Source organism: Hypanus sabinus, chromosome 23, assembly GCF_030144855.1.
Source record: "Hypanus sabinus isolate sHypSab1 chromosome 23, sHypSab1.hap1, whole genome shotgun sequence".
NCBI classification, from domain to species: domain Eukaryota; kingdom Metazoa; phylum Chordata; class Chondrichthyes; order Myliobatiformes; family Dasyatidae; genus Hypanus; species Hypanus sabinus.
The window spans coordinates 60,995,501-61,012,383 of NC_082728.1; the positions used below are offsets into that span (position 1 = coordinate 60,995,501).

At 45.5% G+C, this 16,883-nt stretch overlaps 1 protein-coding gene across 1 annotated transcript in view; it reads left to right on the plus strand.

Annotated features, from left to right (window-relative positions):
* Positions 1-16,266, plus strand: part of mrps7 (mitochondrial ribosomal protein S7) — a 33,601-nt gene extending 17,335 nt beyond the window's left edge. Inside the window, exons 4-5 of the mRNA XM_059948979.1 lie at positions 1,085-1,252; positions 14,962-16,266. Coding sequence (XP_059804962.1) covers positions 1,085-1,252; positions 14,962-15,183 — 390 coding nt within the window. The 3' untranslated portion in view covers positions 15,184-16,266. The remainder of the gene's footprint in view (positions 1-1,084; positions 1,253-14,961) is intronic.
* Positions 16,267-16,883: the final 617 nt, after the last annotated feature.

Here is a 16,883-nt window from a genome sequence, read left to right on the forward strand (position 1 = left end):
CTGTTATACTGTCCCAGGCTCCCTCCCATTCACAATTCCTGTTATACTGTCCCAGGCTCCCTCCCATTCACAATTCCTGTTATACTGTCCCAGGCTCCCTCCCTTTCACAGTTCCTGTGTTATACTGTCCCAGGCTGCCTCCCATTCACAATTCCTGTTATACTGTCCCAGGCTCCCTCCCATTCTCAATTCCTATGTTATACTGTCCCAGGCTGCCTCCCATTCACAATTCCTGTGTTATACTGTCCCAGGCTCCCTCCCTTTCACAGTTCCTGTTATACTGTCCCAGGCTGCCTCCCATTTACAATTCCTGTTATACTGTCCCAGGCTGCCTCCCATTCACAATTCCTGTTTTACTGTCCCAGGCTGCCTCCCATTCACAATTCCTGTTATACTGTCCCAGGTTGCCTCCCATTCACAATTCCTGTTATACTGTCCCAGGCTCCCTCCCATTCACAATTCCTGTTATACTGTCCCAGGCTCCCGCCCTTTCATAATTCCTGTTATACTGTCCCAGGCTGCCTCCCATTCACAATTCCTGTTATACTGTCCCAGGCTCCCTCCCATTCACAATTCCTGTTATACTGTCCCAGGCTCCCTCCCATTCACAATTCCTGTTATACTGTCCCAGGCTCCCTCCCTTTCACAATTCCTGTGTTATACTGTCCCAGGCTGCCTCCCATTCACAATTCCTGTTATACTGTCCCAGGCTCCCTCCCATTCTCAATTCCTATGTTATACTGTCCCAGGCTGCCTCCCATTCACAATTCCTGTGTTATACTGTCCCAGGCTCCCTCCCTTTCACAGTTCCTGTTATACTGTCCCAGGCTGCCTCCCATTCACAATTCCTGTTTTACTGTCCCAGGCTGCCTCCCATTCACAATTCCTGTTATACTGTCCCAGGTTGCCTCCCATTCACAATTCCTGTTATACTGTGCCTTCCATTCAGTTCATCAGCAGTGCGAGTTACTCTTGCACATTGCATAAACGCTCTCCGTTAATATTCTAATGGCATACTTAGAGTAATGTGCGTAATCTGGGAGCCCTGAATGGTCTGACCTGATGATAGATTTGTGTTCACTAGACTCTTGAATTGATGAAACGGAAGCAGATTGAGAATTATCACAAAGCTCCTGACTCTGAAAAGGATGTAATTGAATGTAATCCACACAAGATCTTCCATCAAGCTCTGGAAAACTGTAAGCCTGTCATCGGCTTAACCAGTGTACAGCGAGGTGGGAAGACTTACCAGGTATGTTTGCTTGACACTGAATGCTGCTTTTGCATGTCCCAGATATCCTTTGAACACACATATGACTGTTCCAGCATGAACCAGAATTGGCTTGCTGGTGGGTCATGTTTGATGCAGGTTATCTGGTGGAGTTCTGTGACTAGTGGTGTTGCACAGGGACCTTTGCTATTTGTGATATACACTCGTAGCCACTTGACCTGTATAACTTGTTAATGCAAATATCTAATCTGCCCATCCTGTGGCAGCAACTCGGTGTGTGAACATGCGGACATGTTCAAGTGGTTCAGTCGTCGTTCGGTCCAAACATCAGAATGGGGGAGTAATGTGCTGTAAGTGACTGATCGTGGAATGATTGTCGGTGCCATATCGGGTAGCTTTGAGTTTCTCAAACTGCTGATCTCCTCAGATTTTTATACAGAATCGTGTAAGAAACAAAAACATCCAGTGAGCAGCTAGTTAAGCCGTATCTGGAGTATAGTTTCCAATTGTGCTCACCCCATTGTAGGAAGGACGTGTAGCTTTGGAGAGAGTGCAGGCAATGTTTACGATGATGCTGTCTAGATTAGAGGGCATATGCTACAAGCAGAAACTTGGGTTGCTTTCTATAGAGCAGCTAAGGGGTGACCTGATAAAAGGTTATACAATTATGATAGCGTGCAACAGAGATGATAGAAAGGACAGGCAGGAGATGAGGCATAATCACAGCCAGTGGGATGAGTTACAGGGCAATAGAGGCGTGATGCAGTTAAAGCAGAAAGCAACAAATGTTGGACTGAAAGTGTTGTATTTGAATGCACACAGCATAAGAAATAAAATTGACGATCTTGAAATTCAGCTACAGATTGGCAAGTGTGACGTTGTGGCCATTTTGGAAACTTGGATAAAGGATGGCTGCCATTGGGAGTTGAATGTCCAAGGATATACGTTATATCGGAAAGATAAGTTAGTAGATAGACAGGGTGGTGTGGCCCTGTGTATAAGAAATAATAGTAAATCATTAGAAAGGGATGACATAGGACCAAAAGGTGGAGAGTCTCTATGGGTTGAGTTACAAAATGGGAAGGGTAAGAGGACCCTAATGGCAGTTGTATACAGGCCTCCAAACAGCAGCCGGGATGTGAATACCCAATTACAGCAAGGGATAGAAAAGGTGTGTCAGAAAGGCAATGTCATGATAATCGTTGGGGATTTTAGCATGAAAATGGATTGGGAAGACCAGGCCTGGGCTGGTCCTCAAGAGAGAGAATTTGTAGAATGTCTGAGGGATGGCTTTTTAGAACAGCTTATTGTTGAGCCCACTAGGGGATCGGCTGTACTGGACTGGGTGTTGTGTAATGAACCAGAGGTGATGAGAGAGCTTAAGGCTAAGGAACCCTTAGGGAACAGTGATCACAATATGATTGAACACGAGGAAATCTGCAGATGCTGGAAATTCAAACAACAACACACACAAAATGCTGGTAGAACACAGCAGGGCAGGCAGCATCTATAGGGAGAAGCACTGTCGACGTTTCGGGCCAAGACCCTTCGTCAGGACAATATGATCGAGTTCACTTTGTAATTTGAGAGGGAGAAGCTAAATTCCAATGTGTTGGTATTTCACTGGAATAAAGGAAATTACAATGGCATGAAAGGGGAACTGGCCAAGGTTGACTGGAAAGGAACACTAGTAGGAGGGACAGCAGATCAGCAATGGCTGGAGTTTTTGCAAAAAAGGAGGGAAATGCAAGACAGATATATTGCAAATAAAAAAAATTTGAATGGAAGAAGGACACTACCTTGGCTGACAAGTGAAGTCAGAACCAAAGTAAAAGCAAAAGAGAGGCCATACAAGGAAGCCAGAGCTAATGGGAAGACAGAGGATTGGGGAGCTTTTAAAAACTTGCAGAAGGAAACTAAGAAGATTATTAGGAAGGAAAAGATGAATTATGAAAGGAAGCTGGTGACTAATATCAAAGAAGATACTAAAAGCTTTTTTTAAGTATATAAAGGGTAAAAGGGAGTTGAGGGTAGATACAGGGCCAATAGAAAATGACACTGGAGATATTGTAATGAGTGATGCAGAGATGACAGAGGAACTGAATGCGTATTTTGCCTCAGTCTTCATAGTGAAAGACATCTGCAGTATACTGGACATTCAAGAGTGTCAGGGAGGTGAAGTTTGTGCAGTGAAAATTACAACTGAGAAGGTGCTCAGGAAGCTTAATGGTCTGAGGGTGGATAAATCTCCTGGACCTGATGGAATACACCCTCAGGTTCTGAAGGAAGTAGCTGGAGAGATTGTGGAGGCATTGACAATGATCTTTCAATAATTGATAGATTCTGGCATTGTACCGGATGACTGGAAAATTGCAAATGTTACTCCGCTATTTAAGAAGGGTAGGAGGCAGCAGAAAGGAAACTGCAGACCTGTTAGCCTGATATCAGTGGTTGGGAAGTTGGTGGAATCAATTGTTAGGGATGAGATTATGGAATACCTGGAGGCAAATGATAACATAGGCCAAAGCCAGCATGGCTTCCTGAAAAGAATATCCTGCCTGATTAACCCACTGCAATTTTTTGGGGAAATTACAAGCACGGTAGACAAGAGTGATGCAGTAGACATGGTGTACTTGGATTTTCAGAAGGCCTTTGACAAGGTGCTGCACATGAGGCTGCTAAACAAGATAAGAGCCCATGGAATTACAGGGAAGTTACGAGCATGGGTGGAGCATTGGCTGGTCGGCAGAAACAGAGAGTGGGAATAAAGGGATCCTATTCTGGCTGGTTGCTGGTTACCACTGGAGTTCCACAGGGGTCGATGTTGGGACCGCTGCTTTTTACAATGTACGTCAATGATTTGAACTACGGTATTAATGGATCTGTGGCTAAATTTGCAGATGATACAAAGATAGGTGGAGCAGCAGGTAGTGTTAAAGAAACAGAGAGCCTGCAGAGAGACTTGGATAGCTTAGGGAATGAGCAAAGAAGTGGCAAATGAAATACAATGTTGGAAAGTGTATGGTCATGCACTTTGGTGGAAGAAATAAACAAGCAGACTATTTCTTAGATGGGGAGAGAATTCAAAATGCAGAGATGCAAAGGGACTTGGGAGTCCTTGTGCTGGATACCTAAAGGTTAACCCCCAGGTTGAGTTGGTGAAGAAGGCGAATGCACTGTTGGCATTCATTTCTAGAGGTTCAGAATATAAGAGCTGGGATGTGATGTTGAGGCTCTATAAGGCACTCGTGAGACCACACTTGGAGTATTGTGTGCAGTTTTGGGCTCCTTATTTCAGAAAGGAGATACTGACATTGGAGAGGGTTCAGAGAACATTCGCGAGAGTGATTCCAGGAATGAAAGGGTTACCGTATGAGGAACGTCTGGCAGCTCTTGGGCTGTATTCCCTGGAGTTCAGGAGAATGAGGGGGATCTGATAGAAACATTCCAAATGTTAAAAAGGCCTGAACAGAATTACATATGGCAAAGATATTTCCCATGGTAGGGGATTCTAGGATAAAAGGGCCACGACTTCAGGGTTGAAGGACGTCTGTTTAGAACAGAGATGTGGAGAAATTACTTTAGTCAGAGGGTGGTAAATCTGTGGAGTTTGTTGCCACGAGCGGCTGTGGAGGCCAAGTCATTGGGTGCATTTAAGGCAGAGATAGATAGGTTCTAGATTAGCCAGGGCATCAAAGGGTATGGGGAGAAGGCAGGGAATGGGGATGACTGGAAGAATTGGATCAGCCCATGATTGAATGGCGGAGCAGACTCAATGGGCTGAATGGCCTACTTCTGCTGCGATATCTTATGGTCTTATAGCCAGCAGGTATCTTTCAGTAGACAATAGGTGCAGAAATAGAACATTCGGCCCTTCGAGCCTGCACCGCCATTTTGAGATCATGGCTGATCAATTACTATCAATACCCGGTTCCTGCCTTGTCCCCATATCCCTTGATTCCCCTATCCATAAGATACCTATCTAGCTCCTTCTTGAAAGCATCCAGAGAACTGGCCTCCACTGCCTTCCGAGGCAGTGCATTCCAGACCCCCACAACTCTCTGGGAGAAGAAGTTTTTCCTTAACTCTGTCCTAAATGACCTACCCCTTATTCTCAAACCATGCCCTCTGGTACTGGACTCTCCCAGCATCTGGAACATATTTCCTGCCTCTATCTTGTCCAATCCCTTAATAATCTTATATGTTTCAATCAGATCCCCTCTCAATCTCCTTAATTCCAGTGTGTACAAGCCCAGTCTCTCTAACCTCTCTGCGTAAGACAGTCCTGTCATCCCAGGAATTAACCTTGTGAATCTACGCTGCACTTCCTCTACAGCCAGGATGTCCTTCCTTAACCCTGGAGACCAAAACTGTACACAATACTCCAGGTGTGGTCTCACCAGGGCTCTGTACTAATGCAAGAGGATTTCCTTGCTCTTGTACTCAATTCCCTTTATAATAAAGGCCAACATTCCATTAGCCTTCTTCACTGCCTGCTGCACTTGCTCATTCACCTTCAGTGACTGATGAACAAAGACTCCGAGATCTCTTTGTATTTCTCCCTTACCTAACTCTACACCATTCAGATAATAATCTGCCTTCCTGTTCTTGCTCCCAAAGTGGATAACCTCACACTTATTCACATTAAACGCCATCTGCCAAGTATCTGCCCACTCACCCAGCCTATCCAAGTCACCCTGAATTCTCCTAACATCCTCATCACATGTCACACTGCCACCCAGCTTAGTACCATCAGCAAATTTGCTGATGTTATTTTTTATGCCTTCATCCAAATCGTTAACGTAAATGGTAAACAGCTGTGGTCCCAATACCGAGTCTGTGGCACCCCACTAGTCACCACCTGCCATTCCGAGAAACACCCATTCACCGCTAGCTACCCTTTGCTTTCTATCTGCCAACCAGTTTTCTATCCATGTCAATGCCTTCCCCCCGATGCCCTGAGCTTTGATTTTACCCACCAATCTTCTATGTGGGACCTTATCAAATGCCTTCTGAAAATCGAGGTACACTACATCCACTGGATCACCCCCATCTAACTTCCTGGTTACATCCTCAAAAAACTCCCAATAGATTAGTCAAGCATGATTTACCCTTGGTAAATCCATGCTGGCTCAGCCCAATCCTATTACTGCTATCTAAATATGCCACTATTTCATCCTTAATAATGGACTCTAGCATCTTTCCCACCATCGATGTCAGGCTGACAGGTGGATAGTTCTCTGTTTTCTCCCTCCCTCCTTTTTTTAAAAAGTGGGATAACATTAGCCATTCTCCAATCCTCAGGAACTGATCCTGAATCTAAGGAACATTGGAAAATGATTACCAATGCATCCGCAATTTCCAGAGCCACCTCCTTTAGTACCCTAGGGTGCAGACCTTCTGGACCTGGGGATTTGTCAGCATTTAGTCCCATCAGTCTTCTCATCACCGTTTCCTTCCGAATGTCAATCTGTTTCATTTCCTCTGTTACCCTATGTCCTTGGCCCATCCATACATCTGGGAGATTGCTTGTGTCTTCCTTAGTGAAAACAGATCTAAAGTACTCATTAAATTCTTCTGCCATTTCTCTGTTTCCCATAATAATTACACCCAATTCATTCTTCAAGGGCCCAACATTGTTCTTAACTATCTTCTTTCTCTTCACATACCTAAAAAAGCTTTTGCTATCTTCCTTTATATTCCTGGCTAGCTTGCGTTCGTACCTCATTTTTTCTCCCCATATTGTCTTTTTAGTTAAGTTCTGTTGTTCCTTAAAAACTTCCCAATCATCTGTCCTCCCACTCACCTTAGCTCTATCAAATTTCCTTTTTTTTAATGCTATGCAATCTCTGACTTCCTTTGTCAACCACTGTGGCCCCTTTTCCCCCCTTTGAATCCTTCCTTCTCTGGGGGATGAACTGATTTTGCACCTTGTGCATTATTCCCAAGAATACCTGCCATTGCTGTTCCACTGTCTTTTCTGCTAGGCAGTCAACTTTGGTCAGCTCCTCCCTCATGGCTCCATAGTTTCCCCTGTTCATCTGCAACACTGACACCTCTGAGCTGCCCTTATCCTTCTCAAATTGCAGATAAAAACTTATCATATTGTGATCACTACCTCCTAATGGCTCCTTTACTGCAAGATCACTTATCAAATCCTGTTCATTACATAACACTAAATCCAGAATAGTCTTGTCCCTGGTCGGCTCTTGTACAAGCTGTTCCAAGAATGCATCCCATAGGCACTCTACAAACTCCCTATCCTGTGGTCCAGCACCAACCTGATTCTCCCAGTTCACCTGCATGTTGAAATCCCCCATAACTACTGCGACATTACCTTTGCCACATGCCAATGTTAACTCCCTATTCAACTTGCACCCAATATCCATGCTACTGTTTGGTGGCCTGTAGACAACACCCATTAGGGTCCTTTTGCCCTTACTGTTCCTCAGTTCTATCCACACAGACTTTACTTCTCCTGACCCTATGTTCCCCCCCCCCCCCCCCTGCAAAGGACTGAATCTCATTCCTCACCAATAGGGTCACCCCACTCCCTCTGCCCACATTTCTGTCCCTACGATAGCATGTATACCCTTGTACATTAATTTCCCAGGTCTGATCTCCCTGCAGCCATGTCTCCATTATCCCAACAACATCTTAGTTACCCATTCGCACCTGGGCTTCAAGCTCATCAGCCTTATTTCTGGCACTTCGTGCATTCAGATATAGAATTTTTAACCCATTTCTCCTCCCTCTGTTTGAATCGCTGCCTATTGTGCTTAACCTAGCTCCCCGAACTCCCATCGGGCTATACGCCCCTAGAATTCTGTTGTCCTTCCTAAATTTACTTACTCTTTCAACACATTTAACTCCATGTTCCGTCAGACCATCCCTCTGTACATGAGTCCTCCTTATCACTTGTTCCGCCCCACCTTTCTCTACTGCACACTTAATATTCTGGAACCGTGTAGTCCCCACCTGTCCTTTATTCTTCCTCTCGCTATCCTCCCTCACATTTTGGATCCCCGCCCCCTGCAAATTTAGTTTAAACCCCTCCAAGAAGCAATAGCAAACTTCCCTGCAAGAATGTTAGAACCGCTCCAGTTCAGGTGTAAACCGTCCCTTCGGAACAGATCCCACCTTCCCTGGAACAAAGCCCAATTATCTACAAACCTGAAGCCCTCCCTCCTGCACCATCCTCTCAGCCACGTATTAATCTGTATAATCTTTCTGTTCCTTGCCTCACTCGCACGTGGCACAGGTAGCAATCCTGAGATTGTTACCCTGGAGGTCCTGCTCTTCAGCTTTGCAACTAACTCCCTGAACTCCCTACGCAGGACCCCCTCACTCATCCTACCCACGTCATTGGTCCCTACATGGACCACAACATCTGGATTCTTGCCCTCCCTCTCGAGAATAACCTGCACCCGATCTGAGATGTCTCGGACCCCGGCACCAGGGAAGCAACATACCATCCGAGACTCCCGATCTTCCCCACAAAATCTCCTATCCGCCCCCCTGACTATAGAATCCCCTATCACTACTGCTCTCTTCTCTTCCCTCCTCCCCTTCCCAGTCAAGGGTCCAACCTCGGTGCCAGAGACAGGACCACTGCAGCTTGTTCCTGGCAGGTCATCCCCACCAACAGTATCCAAAACGGTATACTTACTTTTGATGGGAATGGCCACAGGGGTGCTCTTCTATCTGTCTGCTACCCCTGCCTCTCTTAACTGTCACCCATTTGCCTACCTCCTGTCTTTTCGGCGTGACTGCCTCCTGATAACTCCTATCTATCTCTGCCTCTGCCTCCCGAATGATCCATAGTTCATCCAGCTCCTGCTCCAATTCCCTAACTCGGTCTGATAGGAGCTGCAGCTGGATGCACCTATTGCAGGTGTGGTCATCAGGGACAACTGTGTTGACCCTGACCTCCCACATACTGCATATGGAGCACACCACTGCTCTGACTGTCTCCCCCATTAGCTGATCCCAGATTAGTCAGAATAAATGAAAAGCAGGCTTCTTGTCTAAGTTCTCTTGCTCTGAAGCCCGCTGAGCCAAAGCCCAGCACTCTGCTCCTGCCAAAGCCCAGCACTGCCCGCTCCTGAAAGTGGGTCACTTTTTAAAGCCCGTGCTCGTCGCTGACGTCACCCGCGCTTGCGCAGCTTTACCTTCCTCCTCAGGTATTCTCCAGGTAGGTCCGAGGGTCTCGGCCTTCCTACAACGGCTAATTCTCCGATCTCCAGTCGTCTGTTGATCATGAGCACTCCTTACTCCCGCTCCGCTGCCCGATACTTTCCCAGTATCAAAATGTGATACTGTGGAATGTGGAATACTAGAGAGCATGCATTTAAGGTGAGAGAGAAATGTTCAAAGGAGGTATGTGGGACATGATTTGCTTTCACATGAAAAATGGTGAATGTCTGGAATGTGCTGCCAGAGGTTGTAGTGGAGGCAAATGTGATAGAGATATTCAAGACGTTGTTAGGTACATGAATGTGCAGAGAATGGAGGGGTATGGACCTTGTATAAGCAAAAGGAATTAATTAGGTGTTTGTTTAGTTTGCCCAACCTGGAAGGCTGGAGGGCGTGATCCTGCGTCGTACTGTTCTGTGCTTTATGAATCTAAGTGGCAGGCTTCCTGTTTCTCTGAGCTGATGCATGTCCATATATGTGCACCCACTGTTAACACAAATTGGATGCACCTGAACACAAGTTTAAAGAAATGTGTATGTATACTGGGGTGTATTTATATGCCTATAACTACACATGGTCATTTATATAACTTTTTTGTACATGTACATGGATACAACTTGCTCAAGTATATTTCAGATTCCAGTTTAATATCACTGACGTATCTCATGAAATCTGTTTTGCAACAGCAGTACATACAATACATTAAACATGCTAAATTACAATAATAAATATGTATTAAAAACAATTAAATTAATTAGTGCAAAACTGAACAGATAGTGTTCATGGCTTGTTTCATTTTCCATTCGGAAATCTGATGACAGAAGGGCTGTTCCTGAAATGTTGAGTGTGTGTCTTCAGAAGTCCTGACGAAGGGTCTCAGTCCAAAACGTCGACACTGCTTCTCCTTATAGATGCTGTCTGGCCTGCTGTGTTCCACCAGCATTTTGTGTGTGTTGACTGATATTGAGTGCGAGGTTATTGTTGTGACACCACTCAACCACCCTCTCACTCCTGTACAGTTCCTATCGCCATCTGAGATTCCGCCAACAACGTCATCAACAGATTTATAGATGTGCTTGAGCCACACAGTCATAGGTGTAGAGAGAACAGAGCGGTGGACTAAGCACGCATCCTTGAAGTGTGCTGGTGTTGATTGTCAGCGAGGAGATGTTATTTCCGATTCACATTGATTGGTCTCCCAATAAGGAAGTCATGGATCCAATTGCAGAGGCCCAGCTTTTAAACCTTGTTTATTTGTACTGGGAGTGCAATGGTGTTGAACACTGAGCTGTAATCAATAGATAGCAGTCTAATGTAGCTATTGCTGTTGTTCAGGTGATCCAAGGCCAAGTGGAGAGCCAGTGAGATTGCATCTTCTGTTACCACCACAATAGGTCTACAGCGGGTACAATTTGTAGTGGGTCCAGGTCCTTGCTTAGGAGCTAATTCTAGCCATGACAAACCTCTCAAAGTACTTGATCACAGCAGATGTGAGTACAGTTGGGCAACGGCCATTGAGGCAGCTCACCCTGCTCTTCTTGGGCATGATTGTTGCCCTTTTGAGGCAGCTGCAACAGTGAGAGGATGAAGATGTCCTTGGACACATCTCATCAGTTGGTTAGCACAGGTTTTCAGTGCTTTTCCAGGTCACCCTCTGAAAGGTGTTCTGCTGTTGACTTCAGACATAGATCACAGGGTTGCCAGAGGCTGCAGCTGTCGTTTTATTCTCCCTTACGCATAAAAGGCTTGTTTCTGTGTAGATGCACATAAACACAGGTGTAAGTACAGACCACTAATGTGTTATGTTGCTTCTGTGAACACACACCTGTAGTTTGTTCATTCTGAGTGGCTTTGGCCATCATTTTTGTATACTTGGGCCTCATGAGTATATGCACATATGACTTGAGTTCAAGTGTGTTTGTGTACTAGTATGTATGCATGCTCATATGCAAACATGTAATGACCATTGCTCGTACTCACTCAAGCCTCTCAATGTACATTTTTGTATATTTGCACACAGCCTAATATACATTAGAACAGATGTGTGTATTCAATCAACTTGTACAGGCACTTGTGTTGTGTAGATAGAGGATTTGTGTGTACCAGCCTTGTAACGTATAGACAAACCTGACTACACAGCCTTGCAGCAGTTCTGGCCACTCCCTGCCTCTCCATAAGCCCTGAAACAGGAACCCACACAGGTCTGAAGGTTGCATTGAAAACAAAATTGCCTCAGTTATACCTTATCGGTGAAAGAGAAGCTATCTCTCACAATCCAGTGCATATTAGAACTGCTTTTGAAGGGTCATTACTGTTAGTGTTAGTATCAGAGTCTATTACTACAAGGTGGCTGTCAACAAATAGAATTAGCAGGAACATGGGGTAAGGAATCTATGGCACATGTGCCAAAGAATGTATGCACAAAGATTTTGTTGGTACACCTCATGCAGTGTCGCCCCTCGATTCTTTAAACTCTGCCTATGATTCAAAACTCCATAATGATGATTAAAAATCAGATGGTGGATTTTTACAGTCCTGGACCTGTGGTATGTTTTCACAGCGAGCCTGGATGGCTTTGAGAGCACATGACATTGGATAATTGAAATCCTCACAGACCTGATGTACACATCAATATTTGGATAATAAATGGCAATACCATTTCAAGATGATATTTTTGCAATTGCCCTTTTAAAAGTTTAATGATAGATTTTGAACAGGTTTTCTGAAATGTTTCATTTATTTCAATCCCTCATTTTTTAATAATAATGAATGCAAATAAACAATGTCTTTTTCCTCATAAACAAGAGAAAATCTGCAGGTGCTAGAAATCCAAGACCCCCCCCCCCCCCACACACACACACACACACACACACGGAGGGACAGAGAGATGGAGGGGAGGACAGAGAGATGGAGGGGAGGACAGAGAGATGGAGGGGAGGACAGAGAGATGGAGAGGGGGGACAGAGAGATGGAGGGGAGGACAGAGAGATGGAGGGGAGGACAGAGAGATGGAGAGGGGGGACAGAGAGATGGAGGGGAGGACAGAGAGATGGAGGGGAGGACAGAGAGATGGAGAGGGGGGACAGAGAGATGGAGAGGGGGGATAGAGAGATGGAGAGGGGGGACAGAGAGATGGAGGGGAGGACAGAGAGATGGAGAGGGGGGACAGAGAGATGGAGAGGGGGGACAGAGAGATGGAGAGGGGGGACAGAGAGATGGAGAGGGGGGACAGAGAGATGGAGAGGGGGGACAGAGAGATGGAGAGGAGGACAGAGAGATGGAGAGGGGGGACAGAGAGATGGAGGGGAGGACAGAGAGATGGAGAGGGGGGACAGAGAGATGGAGAGGGGGGACAGAGAGATGGAGGGGAGGACAGAGAGATGGAGGGGAGGACAGAGAGATGGAGAGGGGGGACAGAGAGATGGAGAGGGGGGATAGAGAGATGGAGAGGGGGGACAGAGAGATGGAGGGGAGGACAGAGAGATGGAGAGGGGGGACAGAGAGATGGAGAGGGGGGACAGAGAGATGGAGAGGGGGGACAGAGAGATGGAGAGGGGGGACAGAGAGATGGAGAGGGGGGACAGAGAGATGGAGAGGGGGGACAGAGAGATGGAGGGGAGGACAGAGAGATGGAGAGGGGGGACAGAGAGATGGAGGGGAGGACAGAGAGATGGAGAGGGGGGACAGAGAGATGGAGGGGAGGACAGAGAGATGGAGAGGGAATTCAGCAGGTCAGGCAGTATCTGAGCCCGAAATGTTGACTCTACTCTTATCCATAGATGCTGCCTGGCCTGCTGAGTTCCTCCAGCATTTTGTGTGTGCTGCTTCGATCCCTTTTCCTCTAAGACCATAATTATTGTTACTAATTCGTTAATAATAATCACTGCTCAAGATTACTATGGTTTGTTAGGGTATTTTTTAGAGCACTCAATAATGGTGCACATGTTCTCAAAAAGATTTGCCACTCAGCTACACTGCTTCACCCACTAGTCCAAGTAAATGTGTCTCTAACCACCTTATCCTACTAGGGAGGCTGTGAATCCCGGCCCTGGTTTGTGCTCTTGCAGCAGTGAACCTTACCACTGCCAGTGCTGGGTGAGTCGGGTCAAATGCTGCCGCTGTTGAGCACCAAGATGTGGGACTCATGTGCACCCCGACCGGGGCCGTGTGTCAGAACATATCGTGTGATGCACCATCAATAACTCACTCTGAGACGCAAGGCGATTATCGGCTTTTATTGACTGGAAGAAGGAACAAGCAGTGGTTGACCACCGTACTACATCCTGGAGACTGAGAGGCCGGGCTCAGGCCTTGATCGCCTTTATACAGGGGTCTGTGGGAGGAGCCACAGGAGCAGTCAGCAGGGGACGTGTCCAGACAGGCACACGTAGTTCACCACATCGTTATCACCAGTTTTATCATTTTGGTGTTTAAAAGCAAACATTGCAGATGCTGAAGATTTGAAATGGGAATGGGAGAGAAGTGGTTAATGTTTGGTTGGTGACCTTTCATCAGAAGTAAGAGAAACTAGAAAAATTAAACCTGATTGGAAAGGGGTGGGGATAGGGCTGAGGTGGATCTTTGAGACCCTATTGAAGAAAGGGTAACCACTTGCTTTCAGTTTCCCAGGGTGATCCTGACCTCCCTGCAATCTCTTCACAATTCTCCATCACATCTCCACTCTGAAGTCTGCCTGACTGCTTCAGTGAAACTCCAGGAACAGTATTTTTATCTTCTGTCAGGACGTGTTACAGTTCTTGATATCCTGTAATTAATTCAGCAATTCAGATACCAGTCTATCCAATTTACCTCAGAACTGAGCAGTCATTCTTAGCATAATCTTCTGTTGCCACAGATGTTATATGACCTACAAGAGTTTGGTATCACGCAGCTTTAGCATTTTCTTATTTTACTTTGTCCTTATTGATTTCTCTATTTACACCTGATATTAACAAGCCTTTGCCACTCTCTCACAGCCAGCACCACCCCAATTGCCCTTGGTCTCCATCCTATCATAGATATTCCCTTTGTTCTTGCCATCCCTCCTTCCCTGCAACTTTTCCAGGTCATAGCTCTGCTGTCTTCTCTCCCCAGATGCTGCCTGCCTTGCTGTTTGCTCGTGATGTTGTTGTGTACCCCAGGAGTACATTTTCTCATCAGACCCTAGCCACACACATCTAATGAGCCTACTAGTGAGATGTCCCCCAATAGAAGATTAGATTTATTTGTTACACGCCCATTTCATCAAAAAGTGAAACGTGTGGTTTGTGTAAGTGACACAACACAGCCCAGCAGTGAGCTGGGGCCACACTTCTGGCGCCAACACAGCATGCTGATAGGTTACTAACCCATACATCTTGTGAAGGTGGGAGAAAACAGGAGCACCCGATCACAGGGAGAACGTATAAGCACCAAAGCATTGTGCTACCATGCTGCATGTTTACTGTTGGTTTATTGGTTTGGGCTCTGGATTGCACATACTTTGCTTCATCCTAGTTTGTTAATTTTATTCCCTGGATTATTTTCTGTTGCAGGTTCCGACACCACTTAAGGACAACCGCCGGCGTTTTCTTGCCATGAAATGGTTAATTACAGAATGCCGTGACAATCGGCACCGATGCACTCACATGCATGAGAAGTTATCCCAGGAACTGCTTGCTGCCTTCAGAAATGAGGGGAATGTGATCAAAAGGAAGCATGACCTTCACAAAATGGCAGAGGCTAATCGAGCCTTTGCCCACTACAGATGGTGGTGAGATGTAGTACGGATAGAGCTCCCAACTTACAACTCAAGCTGGAAAGAATGGTGTAGTCTGTCCCTTGGTGTTTAAAGGGTACACTATGCAGTTATGTTGGTGCAAATGGGCTGACCATGTCTGCCCCAGATGGCCTGGGTTGGTTGGGGTTGTATGGTGACTGGCAATTTGTCTAGTGTAAGGAGTGACCAGTGTTCCTGGCCGGAGAATGGCATTACGAGTGCTGGAGGAGGGAGGTGACACTGACACACTGTCTTAATGTCTTAATTTTTTTAACTCTTTACAAACACAACAGATATCCCAGGGGGATAATAGTCCACAGGAAGTGAGTAAGCTGTAAAGGAAGTTCCAGCTCCCATTGCCCAGGAAATGTCACCATTCCAGTGGGCATTTTTCTTCACATTTGCACCTGCCCACAACGTTTTAATCTTCGTAAATGGTTTCTTAAATCTCCATGAATCACCAATGCCAATCCTTCACAGTGCAAAATGTACCTTGATTTAACTTTTGGGTGCAAGCAGTGACCTGTTTTGATTCCTTTCATTTACTCTATTAATGTCACTTTTCTAATGTGCCATCTATTCAGAGATGTTCAAAATCATGAAGGATTCTAAATTTAGATGAAATAAACAGATGATTTTATTTGTTTGAATACCAGTGTGGTAAGGATTTAAGACAAGATGCAGTGATTCCCACAGTGTGTGTTTAGCTTAGAACACACTGCCTCATGAGGTGGCATGTTTCAATAATAGGGGGAAAATATTTGGGAAAGACACGAACTAGATTGTCTCCCACAGTCATTGCACACTTATTGGCCTGAATGACTTTGGTTAAGAAAGCAACCCAGGGCCACCTTCATGGGCAGTTAGGGGTGGGAATTATTGGCTTTGTCAGTGATCTGGCGTAGACTGAATACATTTTAAAAAATGTAATGTGCAGAAGATGCTCTGGGTCTTGATGGTGGTGTCTCTGTCCGAAAATACTGGGTGTCATTGTATTTGGGAGGCCTCCAGTCAAGAGACAATCCAATCCAATTTAATGAGAACCCAGACAACTGCTAACTGAGCCATGGACAGAGATGAGGAAATGCATTTTGGCTGTCCATGATTACCAGAGGGAGCATTCTGACTGCACATTGTGTAGCGGTGTGCTACATACAGCGCTGAAATAACGACACACAGTCGGTGAGTTGCAGTTGCAAAAGAGATTTCTTCAAACTTCGCAAAGATTCCACACTCCCTGGCTGAAAAATTCCCCTTCATCTCCATTTGAAATGAACATCCCTCTTCTGAAGCTGTGCCCCGGGTCCTAGACTCAACCACAGCAGGAAACATTGCATCTCTACTCTGTCTAGGCTCATTATTTGGTAGCTTTCAGTGAGATCCCTCTCATTCTTCTAAATTCCAGCAAGTACTGACCCAGAGCCATTAAACGCTCCTCGTATGTATTGCGTGCAGTTCAGCTAGGTCTTCTAAAATACAGTTTTTTTTAAAAAAGACCACAACAAATTCAGAGTGGATCAAATTATTAGCACATACTTGCAAGGGAAGATCTATTTCCATACATTAAGTTGGTAGCTCAATCTTGTGTATCAATTTTACAGAGATCAGTAAATTATGGCACTCTGGCATTATGGCATGGTTATCTGGATCTATGTATTTGTTCTTTAATTAGTCCATTTGTCTTTTAAGGCTTCTCCC